At 32.3% G+C, this 21,587-nt stretch overlaps 1 protein-coding gene across 1 annotated transcript in view; it reads left to right on the plus strand.

Annotated features, from left to right (window-relative positions):
* LOC142329274 (PP2C-like domain-containing protein CG9801) overlaps positions 1-17,974 on the plus strand; it is a 36,756-nt gene extending 18,782 nt beyond the window's left edge. Inside the window, exons 4-7 of the mRNA XM_075373706.1 lie at positions 5,146-5,444; positions 7,791-7,992; positions 11,232-11,420; positions 14,932-17,974. Coding sequence (XP_075229821.1) covers positions 5,146-5,444; positions 7,791-7,992; positions 11,232-11,420; positions 14,932-15,272 — 1,031 coding nt within the window. The 3' untranslated portion in view covers positions 15,273-17,974. The remainder of the gene's footprint in view (positions 1-5,145; positions 5,445-7,790; positions 7,993-11,231; positions 11,421-14,931) is intronic.
* The last annotated feature ends 3,613 nt before the right edge of the window (positions 17,975-21,587 follow it).

The raw sequence follows: 21,587 nt of genomic DNA on the forward strand, positions 1-21,587 counted from the left end.
CCAACATTGATGTTACCATAGGCAAGGATATCCCTGGTTGGATTCTGAACTGGTCTGTAGTCGATGATTGCGAAAGCGACCATCGGCTCATAGTTTTTGATTGGATAGGTGGGCTGCGCGATGTCTTTAGGGCGGACGCCCCTGTTCAGCAGGGGCGCTTCTTGCACAGGCGGGCGGATTGGCCCAAGTTCTCTAACATTCTTGCGGCCAGGATGCGGGTATTCACTCGTACCCTGGACGAGGTCCCTCTAGATAACCTGGCAGAGAATTTCTCTTCTGCGGTGGTTGAAACCGCAGAACTCTCAATCCCTCGGAGTACGGGTCGAGAGAGAGTAGCTGGTTGGTGGTCTCGGGACTTGACTGCGATAAAGCAGGCCGTGGACCGACTCAGGAGAGCCGCACAGCGTGCGCGTGATCCTGACCGGCGCGAGGCCTTGTTTGCGGAGTATCGTCAGAAAAGGAACGAGTATTTTCATAGAATTAGGACTTCTAAGCGAGATTCCTGGCGCTCTTTTGTTCAAGAGCAGGGGAATAAAGACCCTTGGGGTGTTGTTTATCGTGTACTTGGTCACAAGCGGAAAAAGGACAGTCTTCTGTTGGCTCTCTCGACCCAAGACGGCGTTGTAGTTGAGAAAGATCGTGTTCTATTTCTTCTGATGAACAATCTGCTCCCCGATGACACCGAGGTTTGTGAGACCTCGTATCACCGGAGTGTTCGAGCGGCGGTTGTGGATTTCACTACAGACTCTGTGTCTTTGGAGATTGCTGAGGCGGAAGTCCGCCAAGTAATCTGTAGCCTGGCTAGGAACAAAGCCCCCGGATATGATGGTATTACGGTGGAGCTCCTTATTCGCACCCTGCCTGTAATTCTTGGCCCGTTGACTAGGGTGTTCAATAGGTGTTTATTTGCCGGGTATTTCCCGGCTTGCTGGAAGCGTGGAATTTTGAAGTTGTTATTCAAAGGTGGTGACAAGGACCCCACCGTTAGTTCTTCTTACCGTCCTCTGACGCTCTTACCAGTTGTTGGAAAAATTTTCGAGAAGGTACTTTACCTCCGCATTAATAGTAGGCTGACTTCGAATCACATGCTGATGGACGACCAGTATGGCTTTAGACCCGGTAAGAGTACAGAGGATGCGATTCTTAGGGTCCTGGATCTGGCTTCAGGCAGTGAGTGCAAATATGTACTCGGTGTCTTCTTGGACATATCCGGGGCATTTAATAACTTGTGGTGACCCTCTGCCTTGTTTCAATTGCAGAAGCGTGGTTGCACGCAGGATGAAATTAGGACTCTCTCGAGTTATTTCAGCGAAAGAATTGTTGTCCTTCGTGACGGCAGTTCGCAAGTAGGAAAGACCCTGTCAAAAGGATGTCCACAGGGCAGTGTATTAGGTCCACTCGTCTGGACCATCGAGTTTGATTCTCTCATGCGGCTACGTTTGCCCGGTAGCTGTCGCGTTGTGGCTTATGCCGACGATGGTCTGCTGCTGGTTGAGGGTGGCTCGCGTGCTGAGATTGAGCTCAGAGCGGCACCGGCATGTAGGGTTTTGCAGTTGTGGAGTCTTCAGCATAAGATGGTTTTCAGTGCGGAGAAAACCACTATGATTTTTTTGAAGGGCCGTCTAGCTGCAACTCGCCATCCGCGGGTTGTGATGGACGGTCGTTCAATTAGGTATGTCACCCTTAAAAAATATCTGGGTGTTATCCTTGATGAGAGGCTTCTCTTCAAGGAGCACCTGCAGTATGTGGCGAAGAAGGCAGTTGATGCTTTCTTCGGCGTCCGTAGAGTGGTCCATCCCGATTCGAGGTTGAATTTCCGTACCATGCGGATTCTTTTGCGAGGCCATTATGTTGTACGCTGCGTCCGTCTGGGCTCATCGATTGCGGTACCAATGCTATAGGGACATTCTATTACGAGCCCAGCGTCTTCTTTTGTTAGCGGTTGTCGGTGGTTACAGGACTGTCTCGCGAGAGGCAGTAACTGTGATAGCGGGCATCAAACCTGTTGATATTTTGGCTACAGAACGTAGCCAGCGGTATGTTGCAAAGAAGGGAGGCCTTCTTACTTCTGGGCGTATGCGTGAGATCGAAGACCAAGGTTTCGACTCTTGGCAAGATAGGTGGAATACTTCTTTGACAGGTCGTTACACGCGTGGTATATTTCCCAATGTTAGAGAGTTGCGAGCGGTTTGCTATGTATCCCCCAATCGGCACACTACACAGTTCCTCTATGGACATGGTGCCTTTAGGGATAAATTGGCAAGGTTTAGGTTGGTCGATTCCGGCTTCTGTCCGGACTGTAGGGTCGATGACATCGTGGACCATGTCCTTCGCATATGTTCCCGGTACGTAGCTGAGCGTACCATAGTTACTAGGGAACTCGAGAGAGTAAACTCTATTTTGGATCTACGAGTCAACTGGAGGACTCGTAGAGAGTGGACAATAGTTGCTGGCTTCCTTCGCTTCCTCACCCTGAGCAGGGCTGCCGAAGGGATTTAGTAGGTGATAGGAACCTGGGTGGCTAGGGACCGCCTGGGCAGTTGACTGGCCGAAGGTAGGCGCTTAAGGCAGCGTGCCTCGGTTAGATGTATTTGGTGTCTTGTATTGAATTACGCTGTCGGCGGAGTTGGGGCCACTGCCAACGGGCATAGTTATCCTTGCCCGGGGGGTGCGATCGCGCTCCGACGAGGGCATTTATGAGCTAACGACACTGTCGGCGGGGCGTCTCTGGGTACTGCTTTGGTGGTATGCAGGGGAGTCTTGACGGCGGTTTGCGAAAGATGGTGAATGTCACGCGGGACTCTGTGATAGCGCTGTGCGGGAGTAGGCGTTTATTCTCCTCTCCCGGGCAGACCGGAGCGGAGTCAGATAAACTCATTTTGAGTAATAAGCGGGGTTCTTAAGGGAACTAGGTCTAAATTTCGTTGTGTGAAACTTTAGTGGGAAAGTTTGTTATTGAGGCTGTTAGTACGGATCTGAGACATTCAGTAATTGGCTCTTTAATAGTTAGGACTAGGCGCAGGGTCTTCATTCTGCGGTTAGGCTTCTAGCTTAGTTCCTGAGGGCGACGTGGTAGCTGCAGGTGTCCGTTGCCTTCATTCTGAAGGCATAAACACGTAAAACTATCTCGGGGTGAACTTTACCGATGCAGATGTCCCTCGGGGTATCTGCATCGGTGGCATCTCTGCGGGGCCTGGACTGAAAGCTGTGGTGCGCAATCAGTTTGAGGGCGAGAAGATGTCCTCCATTAAAGCCACTACTGGCTAGGAACGGAGGGGGTGGTGTAGCGACCAGACACGCTACGAGGTAGGATCTTCTCCCCTCGGGGGGGAATCGAGATGTTGTTGAACGCCTTGATAGTAAGCATGGTTCACTGTTTCATCTTGAGGCAAGAATTCAAAATGCACAATTCCATTAAAATCAAAAAAAAGAAACAGAGAACATCACTTTGACATTGGATCAACACTGGCATGCTTTCTTGGGGCATGGAGATCCTTTGCCCCAATCCATTGTGACGATTGAACTTATGTCTCAATGTCATAGCCGTAAACCCAGCTTTCATCTCCATTATGATCCTTTGAATGATTGTTTCATCATCATTGGCTTGTTCAAGAAGTTGCTGACAAACATCTACTTTATATTCAGTCATCAAATGAGGAACAAACTTGCTGCAACTCGATGCATGTTCAATTTTTCAGTCAAATTATTTTTGCATGATCTAATTGAGATGCTAACCTCTTACAAGTTCTGTAACAGTCAATCGGCGATTTGCTCACACCAAATCGTTGATTTTCTGAACATGGGTGTCATCAGTTGTAGTTGAAGGCCTTCCTGGTCAAGGGTCTCTTCAATCGACTGACAACCACTTTAAATCATGAAAACCATTCCTAACATTGTGTATAACCAGAGCATCATCTCCATAAGCTTGTTTCAAAAGTTGAAACGTTTCTGTAAAGGTTTTCTCCAGTTTCAAGCAAAAGATTACATTGTATCCTTGCTTCTGAAAATCGCACATTGCAAATATCACTACTAACACTTCAACAAGTTGCACTCAAATAACAATAACATGAAAACTAAACAAGATATCAATAATCCAAAAGCATGTGGTTACAGAGGAGGTTATGCGGAACACAATGCTACCTACCTCACATTACTAAATATCTCCATTGGCACAGAATTAAAAATGTTTGGTTATTTTCTGAACAGACCTCATGCAGTAGTTAAAATTATCTGGGTTGTCGAGAAGAATTCTTTGACAGTTAGTAATTTTTAACAAAACTAATTTTGTCTGTTGAAGCAAAATTTAATACAAACACATGTTTACTGCAGATGTTGACCAAACTTTATCAATGATAACATCATGCATCAAATCAAATTGTATTTTGAAATGTTGCCATTATGCAATGGCACTTGTTGGAACACACTTTGTGAACTGGTTGGTGCACTATTACAAAAATTTATTGTTTTTTTTTTAATACACATCATTTACTTTTAGTGGGATGTGAAATTTATAGTTTGGAGCTATTTCATTTACTTTCATATCTGATTCTCCGGATTTTAAAATTTTGTGTTTCTTTCGCATATTATTTACCTTTGTTTGATTTTGAGATTTTGATTTCTTTTATTTCTGTCATTGTATCACTAAAACCTTTCATGCCCATAAAAATATATTTATTATCCAATGAAAGTTAATAATTATATCAAATTAAAATAAGGTGCATTATATATGTTATGGTTTTTAAACCAGGTAGGTTGTTGTAGTAAACTAGAGAACATTGGCAAATATTATGCTGGATTATTTTATCACTTCTAGCAGTGAAGTATGGAACAACCAGCTTATGTCTGTTTATCATGGTTCATGTGGAAGAAGTTGACATTTCATTGCCTCAATTAATACCAAATAACTTATAAACTTGGTAATAGATTGCTAAAGAATATATTGTTTTTTAATTAAAAAAAAAGTAGTTAGTACTTTGTGATTGGTTTTACTTTATTTTGAGAGTTGTGCAGAGTTCAGCCTCCAGTTTTATTACAAGTGGAAATTATAATAATCTTCTTAACTGAACATCCATTATTTCTATTAAACATTTACTTTTTACTAATTTCATAAAATGTTCATAGGTAAATTTTTTATATTCTTTTCAGATAGTATATTAGGTGTGAACAGAGAAATAGCTGGTGTGAGCGATTGGGGTTCAGGTACAAGTGAAGCATTTGGTTGTTCTACAACATTATATGAACGACATCCTCTTACTGGAATACCTGCTGGTGAACCGATTGCTGATAGTTTCGCTATAGTCACACGCAGAGATTCAGCTATATTGTGCTTAGCAGATGGTGTAAACTGGGGTGTAAAAGCTAGTCTGGCTGCACGAGCTGCTGTACATGGTTGTATTGATTACCTAAATAGAGCAATATTTTCATGGCCAATGTCCACTACCACAGTAAGTAATACTAATTTTTGTGAAAAATCTCATCTAGTTAAAATTATTGTATTTTATCCTTGTAATACATCCTGACTCCCAGAGAGAGAAACACCTGCCTTGTGATAATCAGTCACCACGCCATTCACTCCGATCCTAGCCCTGATGGACTTTACCAGAGGTCGTCTTTTAGACCCTTTATACATGATAACATATCACAGTCATCACTTTGGCCTCTGTCAGGATGTTACCAATGCAAATGCCTCAGCAGTAAGTGGGTTATATTTTCATGTTAATTGGACTTTACTATATATCTTTATTGAAAAACAAGATTAATACATTAGACTTTTGTCATGCTGAGCGGTAAAATGAATGCTAGGTTGAAGAATGGAGGCAAGATGATATTGGAAGTATAGTCAGATGGTAATAATGGTGACAGTAAATTCATTCTTCCTGCCTTTTGTTAGTCCAAAAGAAGTTTCTTTGTAATATTGTATTTTAATGAAGATTTAAATGTATAGTTGATATGTTCTGACCTAATAACATTATGACATAACAGCAAGAGAAACAGATGATATATCATTTAAATGGATATTTAAAATACAATAATGTTAAGTTTAATACCTGTTTTATGAATGAAATTTTTATTATTTTAATACATTTTATTATTAAATGTGAGTGAATTATTTGTTTTATACATAAAGATTTTCCAAACTATTATTGTTTTACATAAAAGTTACTCTTCATTCATTGGCCTTTACATACGCAATAAAATCAATACCTGAATATACTTTACTTAAAAAGGAATGTACTGTATTATTAGTAAAATTTAAAGAAAAAGCTGCATGCAACCACACAATGCTAAATTTTATTTTTTTTACGGTGAGGTGTGGTAAAATGTACATTACATCTGTTACTTAGACTACGTATGGTTCCTGGTCTTGATAGTAAACTTCCTTGGTCCGAGACAGTTCCTTTATGGGCTGATCATCCTCTTCCTTTTTGTTCACTTTTCATAACCTTATTCCTTTTTGCTTAGATAAGGTCAATAGAAATTAGTCAACTGGCACCTTGCTTCTATTTGTGGAGAGTCAGTTTAGCTCTATTTAGTAATCATTATGGCACCCACTTGTTACAAGTGGGTTAGTGATTGATCCACTTTCCAAGCTTGTTTATTTTTTATTTTACATGAAAAGGTAGTATAGTACTATCCGTGTCTGTGATATATTTACTGATTGAAGTTTATGATTACTAAATGTTTAACTTGTTTTCATAACAAAATACCAAAAGTAGTAAAGTAGAAATATTGCATCCTTAATGAATTTATTTCTCATTGTTGTGCTTCCATAAAATTTTAGTACAGCTCAGCTCAGTTCATGCCATTACAAATTCTCAAGATTCCTCTGCCCTGCTTGTCAGACTTTTTAATTCTTTTGAACTCCTTAAACCTTTTGAACTTCCTTAAGTTATAAATGAAGCAGTTAACATATTGTCTTTTTTTATCAAGCAAACTATATGGTTCCATATTGACTTGCCAAGCCCTGCAGGAGACACTTTCAGTTTGTTGCTCACTGAACTGCCTTTATAATAAACGTCATCATTTTCAGAGCTAGCAACTCGTGAGTAGTGCTGTTTCTGCCATAAATGCTTCATATGCATCACAGCCATAATAATAAAAGTTGGGATAGATTGATTTTTACTTCTTTTTGTGGGAATAACATTAATTCTCTTGTCTTTAATCAATAAAAGAATTTTTCATACGCATTATTTAATTTTCATTGTTACAAATTGTCACTGTGAATTTTCATTGTTATTCTGTGTATCATTTTATTATTTTCCTAATATTTAATAGAATAGTATTTATTTTTTAATCTTTTTTATAATTTTTTTTTTATGTTAATTTTTCTTGTTTTATTTCTTATCTATACTTTTTCTGTTTATTTTACTTAGATGTTCATGGATAATTAGAATCATAATAAACTGTTAAATTAATCATTTTTTACAAATGTTATTTACTTTTTAAGATCATAAAATATTAATTTACTGATTAATCTTACCCACTGATAAGATGTAAAATTGTAAGAAGTTGTAATTTTTTATTAGACCTTTATTTATAGTTTTTCCTGTATGTTGCCTAGCTTAAAACATTATCATTGAATAATATTTCAAAATTTTAGATTTTACCATGTCAGTTTGTGGTACTGCTTTATCACTATTAATTACTAATTCCCTTACATTTAGTACAATTTGTGGATGGTACCTTATTTTACCTTATAATGTTATTTTAGCAATTAATTACCATTTTGTTGATTTAACCAATTAAATAGTGTTAACTTTTTCTAACATTTTGATTCTTTAATTCCACAGGAAGTGTTTCACTCCTTGTTAAGATCATTTCATGCTGCTCATACGTTAATACTTCAAGAAGAAGGATTGTTAACTACACTAACTGCTGTGGTTGTTTTGCCATTAGTGACATCTGATAGGTATATAGCTTGCGCATGCAACGTCGGTGATAGTCTCGCTTACGTGTACAGCCCTGTATATGGTGTCAGGGAAATAACACAAGGTAGTTTATGTACAATAAGCTTTATCATACAAATCAGTGGATATATGTGTTTATATGTGTACACTTGTTTTGTGGTAAGATAAAATGTATATAAAATAAATCATTGTTCTTTTGAATTTGTATTATAAAAACAGTAAAATGCTTATTGCTGAACCTCATTTAAAGTGACGCTGTAAATAAAATTTGTGATATAGATTTGAACTTATTTTTATTTTGATCTGTTTGCTGTTTATAGAATATTGCTCTGCTACTTATAATTTTAAAATATACGGTTTAAAATTGCTTTAATGGCTTATACGTTATTTTTTTAAACTTAGCCATAATTATTTAGTATAATTAATATAAAAATAAAAACAAATTATAAAAAGCTTGATTGCTACCAGCTTTCTCACCTTCAACAGAAATAAAAATTAATTTACTGTACAATTAAATTGTCATAGTAAACATTTATGTTAGTTTTTGTAAACTTTTTTTTTTAAATTATCAGTTGACGTATTATTACTTAAACAACTTACTTGTCAAATAATGCATGATTTTGTATTGAATATTTTTAACAAACATGGGCAGAGTTGTTTAACATAAGAACACAATTATGAACATTGATTTTTAACTACTGATGATGACATAAAATCCAAAGCATTATTTTTTTTATAATGATTGTTTTTATTGCTAAATATTTTAAAATGTGTAATGTACTGCTACTACATCAAGTAGAATAAACTTGCAGTTTGTAATTACATTACAAGATATTTCACATTATTTATTAGAATTATAATAACTTCCTTATTTATCAGTCTGTCTCTCCCTCTCTGTCACTAGCTGAAATATGTTTGCTATTATATGAGGTCTGTAAATAAAGTAATGAGACTAGTTTTTTTTTTTTGGCAGCCACGGTGGCAACTCTGTAAAGTTACTAGTAAACAGATTGTTATATGAACAGCTGATTTATATTAGGTGTTAATATCTTCAGTCTATTGTTGCCATGTGAGTTGTAAACAAACTTTTTTGTGAAACAAAATTTTGTTGTGCGTTACAAAGATGAGTGATACTAAATATGAGCAACGTTGTGCAAACAAATTTTGTGTTAAACTCAATGGGAATGCTACTGAAACTTTTTCAAAATTGAAAAGGGCGTATGGAGATGACATCGTCATGAGCCCAAGTTTTTAGGTGGTTTAAAGCATTTTCAGATTGCTGGGAATCAGTTGCAGATGATTCACGTTCTGGAAGACTGTTAATGTCAAAAAGTGACGACAATGTTGGACAAATCAGAGACTTGATATGGTACAACCGGCGATTAACTGTCAGAATAATTGAATTTGAACCGTACCACAGTCCATCAAATTTTGACAAACAAATTGGACATGAAAAAAGTTTCTGCAAAATTGGTCCCAAAAAACCTCAATGTTGGACAGAAAACCAATAGGGTGGAAGTGTATTGCAATCTTCTAGGGTGAATTGAAACTGATCCTGATTATCTACAAACTGTTATTACCGGTGATGAATCTTGGATATTTGAGTGTGATCCAGCAACAAAACATCAGAGTAAGGAGTGGCACACTTCACACTCACCAGGTCCCAAAAGAGCAAAAATGGGCAAATGAAAACCATGCTAACTTGTTTCTTCGATAGTAATGGCATTGTCCATAAGGAGTTTTTGCCTACAGGACAGACTGTAAATCAATGTGTTTTCAAAGAAATTCTTGAAAGACTGCGAAAAAGAGTTGCCTGTGTGAGACCAGCCATCAAAGACAACTGGATGCTGCATCATGACAATGCACCTTGTCACACTGTACTCTCAATTAATGAGTTTTTGGCAAAGAAAAACATTACTGCAGTTCCTCAACCACCTTATCTGACCCACCATCTGAAAGATATTCCAGTTTTTGAGTTCCAACACTGCTATGAAGAGTGGGAAAACCATTTGAAGAGTCACATGGGTTCCCAAGGAAACTATTTCGAAGGTGATAGAGTGCATGTATAATTGGATTGTAAATAAAAAGTTTTTTTGAATCGGTCTCATTACTTTATTTACAGACCTTCTATTATAGAAATCATATGATCAGTGTCCATAAGAAAAATAATCTAAAATCCCAGTTAATAATACAGGTTCATTTTTCGTATTGCATACATACTAACAGATTTCTTCTATCAAATAAATTGTATATAGTTTTTTTAATGTATTTATTTCTGAGTAGTTTTTACAAATGTTGCATAGAAAAATGAATAAATATACAGCTTTGTAAAAAAAAAAACAATTTTTTTAAAAATTGCATATTTTTTTTATACATATACATAATTTATTGAACCATATGTTAAACTTCTGTAAAACTCCAAAATTGTAGTATTTTACAACCTGTTCTGCTGATGGGATAGGTTTTTCTTCTTTGTTATGAGTACCGTGACTGCAATCCAATGGTTTTTGTCTCTTTCCCTTTTTCAGATCAGTAGTGATGTTTCCAGCTTTCCTTAGCTGTTGAAACTGCACAAAAATTATTCTCCATTATATTGAAACAACCCGAAAACATGCTTGGAAATGTTTACTTGTTCACACTTTTGATCGGTTGTTAGCATTCGTATCATCCATCTGTAGAGAGGTTATGCAAATATTAGTGAAAAGTGTCGTGCATCCATTCATATGGGATGTCTATTGTCTTAGCGATTTCTAATATTTTCAGTCTTCTATCCTCCATCACTATATCATGGATTTTTTTCAATATTTTCTGCTGTTATAACCTCAACAGGCCCCATAGAACATTCAGTGTCATTCATTCTCTTATGACCATTCCAAAATTAACTAAACCACTTGTAAACTGTTTTATTCAATGGAGCTGATTCACCATAAAATTTATCCAGCATGGCTTTAATTTTTTGTCCTGTTTTATCATTCAAAAATTCACCACATAAAATTTTCTGCTATCCATTATTCACAAATCATAATATTTTATTAACTCAAATTACGGTCAACAACAGAATTATGAAAGTGTCTGCCTGAAACTTTGTGCAGCTCTTAACATAGATATGGGAAACTAAACGTGACCAAGAAAACTAAAAAATGACCAACTAAAAATAAGCATCACACATTAACTTTGCACAGACTTATAAAATGCCTCTTTTGTTGTTGATGTTTGTATATATGAACCACATTTCTATGATGCCCAATAAAAATAAATCAACATATTTTATATTTAAAAAAGGATTGTGTATATCTGATTCATTGATTAATTTGTTTTTATTAGGATCTCACGATGTCCATCGCATGCGTGATATGAGAGATGCTCTAGGAGCGCTTGGTCCAGTTGATGGTCAGAACCCAGAGCTCGGTAACCTTACGTGTTCGATGACAGAAGTGGAACCAGGTGATATTGTATTTTTAACATCTGATGGAGTGTCTGATAACCTTGATCCAGTTGTTGGCAAATTTACTGGTTAGTATTTTTCTTGAATCCCTTGAATAACTTACTCCAACAACTTGAGAGTTGGAAATTAAGATTGGGTTTGAAAGTATTGAAACTCAGTAACATTAAGGTTTCTGTGAAAGTTATTTTGTGTAAATTTCACAGTAAAATTCAAATGACAAAATGAGGTAATAAATTTTATTCCCTTGTATTCACAGATGATACATTCTAAAAGCTACTTTGGATAGACGTAATCCCAGTATAGCATTCAGGATTTACACACTATATAGTATACAGGATTAAAATATACAGGGTTGCAACATATACAGCAAACCTTCTTCCACTTTCCAACTTATTTGTGATTAATAAGCTCAGTCGATTAATTTTATGTAACATGACATTTTTCCAACAGTAAAAGGAAAACATTTATTTCAATTCCAACGATTCATTTACCAACTTGTTTTAAATGAACAAATATTGTAATAAATAAATTTAAAAAAAATAATAATAAAACTGGCTACAAAATAGCACATAAAAACAATACTTTTTAATTTTTCCTTAGAAGTCTGAGCCTAATTAAAAACAACTTTTTTGAGGTCAGTTTTATTTTTTAAGTTTGTTTTTTCTGGCTTAATTTTTAAAGTTTTTTATCTATCTTAAGTTTTGTTTTCAACACATTCATGCACTGAAGTTTTTTGCAAATTATTTATCAATATATAGGAAAAAAGTGATGGTAATATCAAGATGCAGTTTGGTTTTAGGAATGGTTTCAGAATGACGCTTTGTTTTTCTATCCAAGTTTCAGTACAGAAATGTTTAGACCAACAAAAGATTGTCTTTATGTGCTATATCGATTTTGAGGGAGCTTGCGATAGTGTAACGCTTGAAAATAGTTTGAACTTTTATTTTGTAGTAAAGCTAGTAGGTAACAAGGGTTTTTGGATTCTGGGGAATTTGTAAATTAGGAAGAGCATACATTGAAAGGTATTAAGATATTTAAGGATGTCAGGCAAGAATGTGTGTTGTCTCCTGTATACTTTTTAACTTGTATTTTGAAGCTATTCTAGAAGTTGCTGGAAGAAATTGAGATGGAGTACAAAAGTTACAGGATGGGTTTAATCACAATTACGATATGTCAATGATATCATGTTCCTTGCAAATAATGGTGATCTTTTCTGTTGAATAAAATGAGCATTGTACTTAAATATGGACTTGAAGTAAATGTTATAAAAACTAAAACAATGGTTACTAGAAAATTGTAAAGAAAGACATTAATTTCAAATTATTTTGGAGTGTCAAAACATTGAGAGAATTGCATCTGGTAAGTATTTTGGTTAACAGTTTAATGAGTAATGGGGATAAGATAATGAGAAAAAGGTTTGTATTGAGTTACTCAAATGTACTTGCTTTGAAATAAGGCTTTTATTATGTAATCAAGAAACTTAACTTGTTGGAATGCTGCTAAGCATATATCTTAGCAGTATTATTATACCGAGTTGGCAGATGACATGTTAAAAGCATATCAAGATTGATTGTCTTTGAGAAATGGCTCTGCAGGCATATTTTTTTAATCTCGGGTTGACAGCATCTCGAATGCAGAGGTTTAACGAATGAATGTGACAGAAATTATTAAGTTACATAAAAAAGAGAAAGGTTGTATGTTTAGATCATATTTTTAGGGGTAAAAAATATGGTCTTGTGCAGTCAATAATTGAAGGGAAAGTTGAAGGAAGGGGTTTGTTCTCATGGCACAGTTAAATCTCTTGTAAAGCTAACTCAGAAGAGGGAATAGATGATAGCTTCCAACCTCTGGTGAGGAACTTGTAACAAAAGAAAAGAAGTTCTGTTTCTATTTAAGATCCAACAAAAAGGTGCATATGTTCAAAATAAAATCTGTTAACAAAAAACAAAAAGGCAACAAACCTGCATCTTGATAAAATAAGGAAATTTTAAGTAATAATATTGTCATTTCTGCTCTGTGAACTAATGATTTCTAAAAGCAGGTATGTGCGTAGGTTTTTTTTTACTCTAAGTTTCAAATAATAATTTTTCTAAATTTTTGTCAAAAATACTTAGAATATAAAATTGGATTCAGGCTGTATACCATTATGTTACAACAGTCTAGTACTAAGTGACAACAAAAAATGAAAGGTATCTTCAAATTGTCTATCTGTGAAGTTTTTGATAGAGCTGTCTCTGAGTTATATAGAAAAACCTTGCTGTAGGACCACCGAAAAACACATCTACAGAAAAAAAGTCAATCCAATTGGGAAAGAGTATAGCCTGATATTTTTTTCATTTATATTATACAGATCAATTTGAAATTTCTTCTTTTTTTGAAGTTTGTTGTAAATTGTTAAATCGAGGCCTGATATTAAGATAAAATCAATTTTATTTTAATTTTATTAGTTTTTATTATATTGTCATTATTCTTTTTTTGGATTCGTTTTGGAATGCAATTTGAACGCAAAACATCGTCTTTCATGGTTCTTTTTGGAGAATAGAAAGAAGTCACAGGAGGCCATGTCCAGCAAATATGGAGGTTGAGGCATCATAACTGCATTGTTTTTGGCTCAAAATTCATGAACAAGCAGTGAAATGTGAGCAGATGAATTATCGCAGTGCTATTGCTATGAATTGTTTTGACACCAATCCGAGGAGTTTCTTCAGATTGCTTCATGCAAACAGCATAGAACTTTCAGGTAGTAATCCTTATTGACTCTCTGGTAATGATTTGGTGATTGTCCATAATCATTTTCAACAATGCCATCAGTTGTTGATATGCTAGGATGTCCAGGGTGTTCATCATCTTCAATGTCTTTATGGCCCCCTTGGAAATGTATCTACCACTTGTAAGCACTTGTTTTATTCATAGAAGAATCACCAAAAGCGACATTCAATATTTCCATTGCGGTGCTGCACTTTATTCCATTCTTAAAGCAAAATTTACTGCAAATTCTTTGTTCCATTTTTCCACAAGTTAAAAATCACCATCCATATCAAAAAATTTTAACCATTTCGACAGCCAACAATATACTAAGCATCAATATGATTATAAATGTAAACATACATTAGGGACAAGTGTACCAACATAACAAAACAAAATTGTGACAATTGACCTTATACAGTCTGGGAAATTAAAAATTCTGCATATTTTTTTATCAAACCTCATATTACAGTAAAATATCATACCATTATTCTACAATAGAATGGAGTATTACCTGGATGGATCATAGAGCATTTATGTAATATTAATGCTGTTGTGTTCAGGAACCTTAATATTTTTTTTACAAAATATTAAACTGAAGATGTTAAGATCGCTATTCAGAATGCTAAATATTAGGAATTCAGAGTACCTTATTCTGTGATGTCCCATGTACTTTATTATAAGCATGTTTTCTTGCTGCTGATAAATTTTTTTGTAATAATTGAACAAACAGTTGATTTATTTTCATTGGCTATATAATAATAAAAATGGTTTCTAGTTTATTTTTAGTCTGTCAATATGAATAATTTGTTTTAATTTAACTTACATGTCTAGGTTTACCAATGGTTGAAGCTCATCAGCGCCATAGATTGACTCTTTTAAGAACAGAAGATCTTTTACGTAACGGAGTGTCTGGTCACGGCCCTCCATGTTCAACAGCTAAAGAACTTGTTTCATTACTGATAGACTTTGTCACTCGATTGACTGCAGCTAAAAGGCGTATGTTGGAAGACGTCGAATTATATGCCGACAGTGAAGGCGGACCCCGGACACGAGGTAAGCAACGTGCTCGTAGGAAGGATGTTTGTGCTAAGTTGGCTATGGTGCCTGGTAAATTGGATCATGCTACTGTTGTTGCATATACGGTTGGTGAATTTCCTCAGTCAGGAACATGATATACACAGTAGTTTTTATAACTTAGTTTGTTGCAATATATAAATACACGATTTTCCGTCTTCTAATCATGTTCCAATTTTCATTGTGGTTGCAAATCTATATTTACATAAAGTACAGCATGTATGCCGCCACATTAAATAAGAAATACTATTGTTAATATGTAGTTAAGTGTATTAAGAAATATAGATTTTTAATGGGTACATATCCACATATTAATATCATGAAAGTTGTTTAATTGTTTATGTGTGTGTGTGTGTGTGTGTGTGTGTGTGTGTGTGTTGGAATAATACAGTATGATGTTCTTTTGTATCAGCATAACACCAGAATTAATTAAAATTAGCATAAAATAGTAATTAGATAATTACAGTATTTCTTTTATTGAATAGAAATAGTTGTAGCATTGGAATATATTATAAATCACTAATTAAGACATGTTGATGTGCATTCATAATATCTGAATCCTTTTACTTAAATATGGTATAGATTTCCATTCTTGCTGAATTTGAGCTATTCCTTGTAAATTTAAGTATTATAGAAAAGTAGAATATTTAGTGTTTAGTATTTGAAAATGGCACATCTAAATTGTACCTGTATTTTTTATTTAAATAATTATTAGTCCCACAAATATTATTTTATTTATAATACATTTTTTTTTTTTACTTTAAAAATTGTTGGTGTTAGGCTGGAAGAATTTGGCTGAATTATTATTTCCAGAATTTAGTACAGTGATACTCTTTTAATATTCTGTTGCATTTTCCTCCTTTTTTGTTATGATGTAAACATTCAACTGTTAGTATAATTCACTACTGAGCTTTTATTATAAAAATTATATTATTTAAAATATTTTTTAACTAATCTTTTTTCGTAATAAATCTTTAAAATTATTTTTCTTACTATAAAATAAACTTATTTATGTTTTTTTAGTATTAATGTAATTTTTGATAGTATTCTTTGTTTTTTATTGACTCAGAGAGTCTGCCATATGAGTGATAGTGATTTTTTATTGCTTAGTATACAGCAGATTAGTTCTTTCATTATACATGTTTAATTATAAGAATAAACTGCTAGATATGCTGGAATCATTTTCCAAATCTTTTATTATGTTTCAACAAAAAAACCTTTTAAATTGATTACTGAAAATTTTTTTTAAAATGAATTTCATTTTATAAAATTAATTTTTATTTTATAAAATTTCATTTTATAAACAGATTTCTGTAATTGTGTCCAGTTTTCTTGGTTTTGGGCCTTTTCTTCATTCTTTGTAACTTTTCCTCCCTCTATGAGTTCTGTTGGAATTTCAAACTATTTCTTCTGCTTTATCATTTCAAAGTAAACAATCAGGTTTCTCTTGATTGTTTACTTTAATAACCTCTCTTTGTTTAATTATTTTATTTCAAATATTCCTCACCAGAAGTGAATTCAAGGACTTTAAGTATTTTCCAATATGTTGCATGTATAATTTTTGAAAATATGAGATTACTGATTATTAAGAATATATATATATGTTGTTAATTAAATAATTTTATTATGTAAATTTGATAAGACACCGTTTTATCTTTCACTTTTGTGTTGTTATTATTCTTTGAAGCTGTATTAAGAAGTTATTATTAGTATTTGTTTAACAAGTATGAAATTTGTTCATTTGTTAGTATATATGTTTTAGCTTCCATTCGTTTTATCTGTTGTTGAAAAATAAAACATTTTATTTTATTTATTTATTAATCTTTTTTAATCTCCTGTGTACTGATTTCTTAAATGTACACTTCTTATATTTCATTTATGTCATACGCACTCTACATCAATTTCAGCCTTACTTAATTTAATTTACCTATAATAAATTATTAGAAATTTGAAGATATTACATTGTATATGATTATAATTTGTTTTTTTCTATGTTGGTAAAAACTTGCTTTTATCATTTCTTAAATTTTTTTTTCATTTTCAATATGAATACTTGTGTATAAAAGAATTTATTGAATTTGATATATTGTTCCTTCTCATTCATTGCAATTATCATAAAACAAAGAATTTATATAAAACAAAAATTTTCATTTGTTAAAACAAAATGTCAGTGTAAAGACTGTAAAATCTTTATTGACATTACATCACCAATAAGCAAAGAAAATTGTTTAAAATGACCAGCTGCAAGTAAAATCTATCAACTTTCATTTATAACATGTGATGATAGTGGTGGTACTGGAAAACTAAATATATGCAAAATTTCTTAGAGGGTTTATTATAAACTTGTAATTATATTACTTATCGATATAAATTTGTTTGACTTTTATTTAACTTCACTCATTTTGCAATTGAAGAGTAGTTCATTTGTGTAAGTATATGGAGGTTTATTCTTTGAACTCAACCAATCAATTTTTATTTGTAAATGCAGTGTCAATTCTTATTAATTATGAGGATGCCAGTTTAGATCTTTTAATGTCAGATTTCGAGTAATATTCTGATATTTATTTATCTGCAGGTGTCACATGTTGTCTTATTTTTGGAGTCTACCATATATCTATTATGAAATTGAATTTATACACATCATAAATCAGTAAATAGCCTACCTTCTGTTAAGTAATCTTGGATTGCTTTTAGATTGTTTGAAGTAAACATTCGATTTATCCCAATGACTTAGAGAAAAACATGTATTTTCTGTTGTCAAATGCCTTACAATGGGTAATGTATCCATTGTTACACTATATCCAGCCAGTAGTATATATATATATATATATATATATATAATTTTTTTTTTCTTGAGTATATAACAAAATCTGAACATATCTCTCTTAAATAATTATTCATATCATATTCAATTCACATTATTTCATCAACAATCTGTGCAACCATGAATAAATGAAGCATGTGGCAATTATTAACTGTAATCTAGAACGTGAAAATCAATTCTCAACCTATATACCTTAATACGGCATATATGTCTGTTACACCAGAGACCATTTATATTTAAATTTATCTGGTGTCTATATATTCCATTGGCATAATATTTTTTTGTGTAAATTTCTCTCTAATTTCTTTTTTATTTGGCAGGTCTATAATTTTCAGTTTTAAATGAAATAAAATCTAATGTTGCAATACCGATAAACAACTAAACAATAATAATTTATGCGGAATAAAACTTATCCTTTGCTTGTAGATATGATAATGAGGTAAATAACTCAAATATAGTAAATCATACATTTCGTTGAAAAAAAATTAAATTTATTAAATCAAATAATAAAACATTGAAAAACTAAAATTAAGAAATATTAATGAAAAAATTAAAATGATGATGAATTTAATATCATTTTTAAAAACTTTTTTTTTAATTACAAGAAAATTGTTTTTTCATTACTGTGACAATATTAAGACTATGTTGAAATTAATGTGGAGTACAAAACATGCACTGTATATATAAGCATATTAAATATTTGAGGTAAAATGGTACTTTACTATTAATTGATAATAGCTGTTAAAAATGTATATTAATTTTTAAATGTAATTTGTTATATTAGTGTTAGAAAACATATATTATTTTATGTAACAAAAATGAATAAGTTTTTATTGTGGGATCTTATTATTGTGAATTTTTACAGTTATGTTTTTATAGTTGTAATTTGAATTAATTGTTTGTTAATTTTGCATTAACTAAAGTTAATTTATGAATTAATTATATATATTTATATATATAATTACTTATTTATTTATTTATATTTATCACTTATTTAGAGTTTTACTTTGAATATACAGTATAAATATATGTGCAATATGCATACAAATAACACAAGAATACATTGGGTTCTTCCTATTTTTATATTCTCAAGCACTGAATTTATGACTAATATTATATAATTATTACTTAATGCTGGTCATTAGTGAAAGTACAGTATATTATTAAAAGACAAGTAGTATTTTGTAGAAAAGGAAAAAATCCGTAATATTTTTGTCAGTCAAAACAATAGATTACTTTTCATGAAAAAGTAAAGTTATAGTAAGTAATGTTCAGCTTCTTTTAATATATAATAGTTATTAATATTCTACCTATTACCAATCCTTAATATTTATTCTCAAATATATAGTATACATTACAAGTATTTTCAAACAATCTATGCTCAATCAACTGGTACGTGTGTGTGTGTGTGTGCGTGTGTGTTTTAGGGGTAAAATTGTATTTATGTCGTTAAGTTGTCTCTCTTTAAACATTTCATTCCTCTTAATCTCTTTCTTCTTCCAACTATTCTTAAATTTAAATGCAATGATGATCTATGCCCTTTTAGTGCCAATATTTACATTAAATGCATTTAATTTATAAAACACCATATTGTAATTGGATTAGGCTTATCTTCATTATTAAAGATATTTTATTCTTTCAGTCTAATTATTTTTATGATTTATTCGTTCAGAATATGTAATGAATGAATAAATCAGAAAAATGTTTTGCTATTAGAGATCACACTCCTTTTAACTTTATATGCTTAATTTGTTTTGTTTAGTTACATTATGAAAATTAAATTCTAAATTAAAAAAACTGGCAGTTTAGCTTGTGCAGATTTTCTTATTTTCTAACCCTGTACTTACCAAACATTTTAAAAAGTGTATTATTGCAACTAAAGTGAAGATGATCATTCATTTGCTCTCCTTTGCATTCATACTCATGCTCTTTGTATGTATTTAAATTTTAAAAGATTAATAAAATCTTTTTTTAAATAATTAACTTTTTTAATTTTAGAGAGAAAAAGGTGAAAAAAGTTTTAAAAACAATTTAAATTTTTCAAATATAAATTGTTCAAAATAAAACTTTTCACTAAGTTGCACCTCAATAGAAATAGTAATCATGAATTAACAAGAAGGAAGCAGCTACTCCAATACCTGTCTGGTTTTAATAAAAATTTGGTATTATCAGTACTGCACATACATGTCACTGAACCAAATTCCACGAATAAGGTGAAACCAATTAAATATAAGAATACTGTCACTGATCATTTATAAAATCTAATATTTCAGAGATTGTTAAGTGAAATATATACAAATATGACCCAGAATCATTCTCAGCATCACAGATTTTTTTACAACTTCCTCATTCACTAGTTTGACAACCCTGCCTGGACATCATCATTTTCTAACCACTTTTTTCCTCAGCACCCCCTGGAATTGGATGAAGATAGTTCATATCATTTAATATTTATATTTAATTCCTTCAGTTTTTGTTAGATCCTTCAGTTTATCTGTTTCCTCTTTAAAAAAGTATTTTTTCATATGTATAATAAACAGTTTAAGATTTATAGAATACAATTGTTTTTTTATGTATTTCATAAGGAAATTTTTTATCCAAAACTCTTTACATAATAACATTATATACTGTAAATACACATCAGTCGAACTGATGTTTAAATTATTAACTGTACCATGTTTGAAAAATAAACCATACATGCATTAATATATTTTTGGAGACTGAATTTCAGCTTAATACATTATGTTCAGTTGAAGTTGAAAATTGTCAAAATATTGTTGGATCAGTAATTGTAATCATTACAATAGTAGTGTTGGCACTAAAAGGGTCAGTAATATTAACTGTTATTATTAGGATGTATTAATAGAGACATTTTAAAAGATAGTTTGTAAAATCTAATAGAATCCATCTGTTGCTCATTTAGTTTATAGCTTAAAAAATATGTATGTATAACTTTACTGTATGATTAAAACAAAATGAAGATTTTAATATTTGAATTAATAATTATATACTTGTTGTTAACGCAAATAAAAAAATTACAATTGAATTTAATTTCACATTTATGAAAATCAGTCACATTAAATTCATATCGTTTGGTGGTATTTTCCACATCATGAAATTTTTATATGATAAGATACAAATGTAAAGTGTAAGCAGTTGTTATTAGGTAGGATTTCTTCCTAGTGCACGAGGCCAGTTTTGAACCACAGCAGTGGTACCATGAGCCATTCGTTACCAGTATATAAAGCTTAAATTTCAGAGCTATATACTAAACAAGAATTGTGGAATAAGTTGTGATAATTTTAGAAAACATGGATTATGATGTATCCTTTATTTATAATACTGTAATATTTCCATTAACTTTTCTTTTTTATACAGCAATATTTTTAAAATTGTTTTCTATGCTTATTATATTAATGTTTTTTTGTTACGTTTATGCTGAATGTTTTTATTCTTGTATTCTTTAAACTGTTGTGAAAAATGCTTGTAAAAAGATATATCAGTTATTTTTTTTATACATTTATTTATAGCTATCGCATATTACATTACTGTAGTTAGCAACTAAAAGAAATTTACCTGTATTGTTTTA

The sequence above is a fragment of the Lycorma delicatula genome, chromosome 8 (genome assembly GCF_047948215.1).
Source record: "Lycorma delicatula isolate Av1 chromosome 8, ASM4794821v1, whole genome shotgun sequence".
In the NCBI taxonomy this organism is placed as follows: domain Eukaryota; kingdom Metazoa; phylum Arthropoda; class Insecta; order Hemiptera; family Fulgoridae; genus Lycorma; species Lycorma delicatula.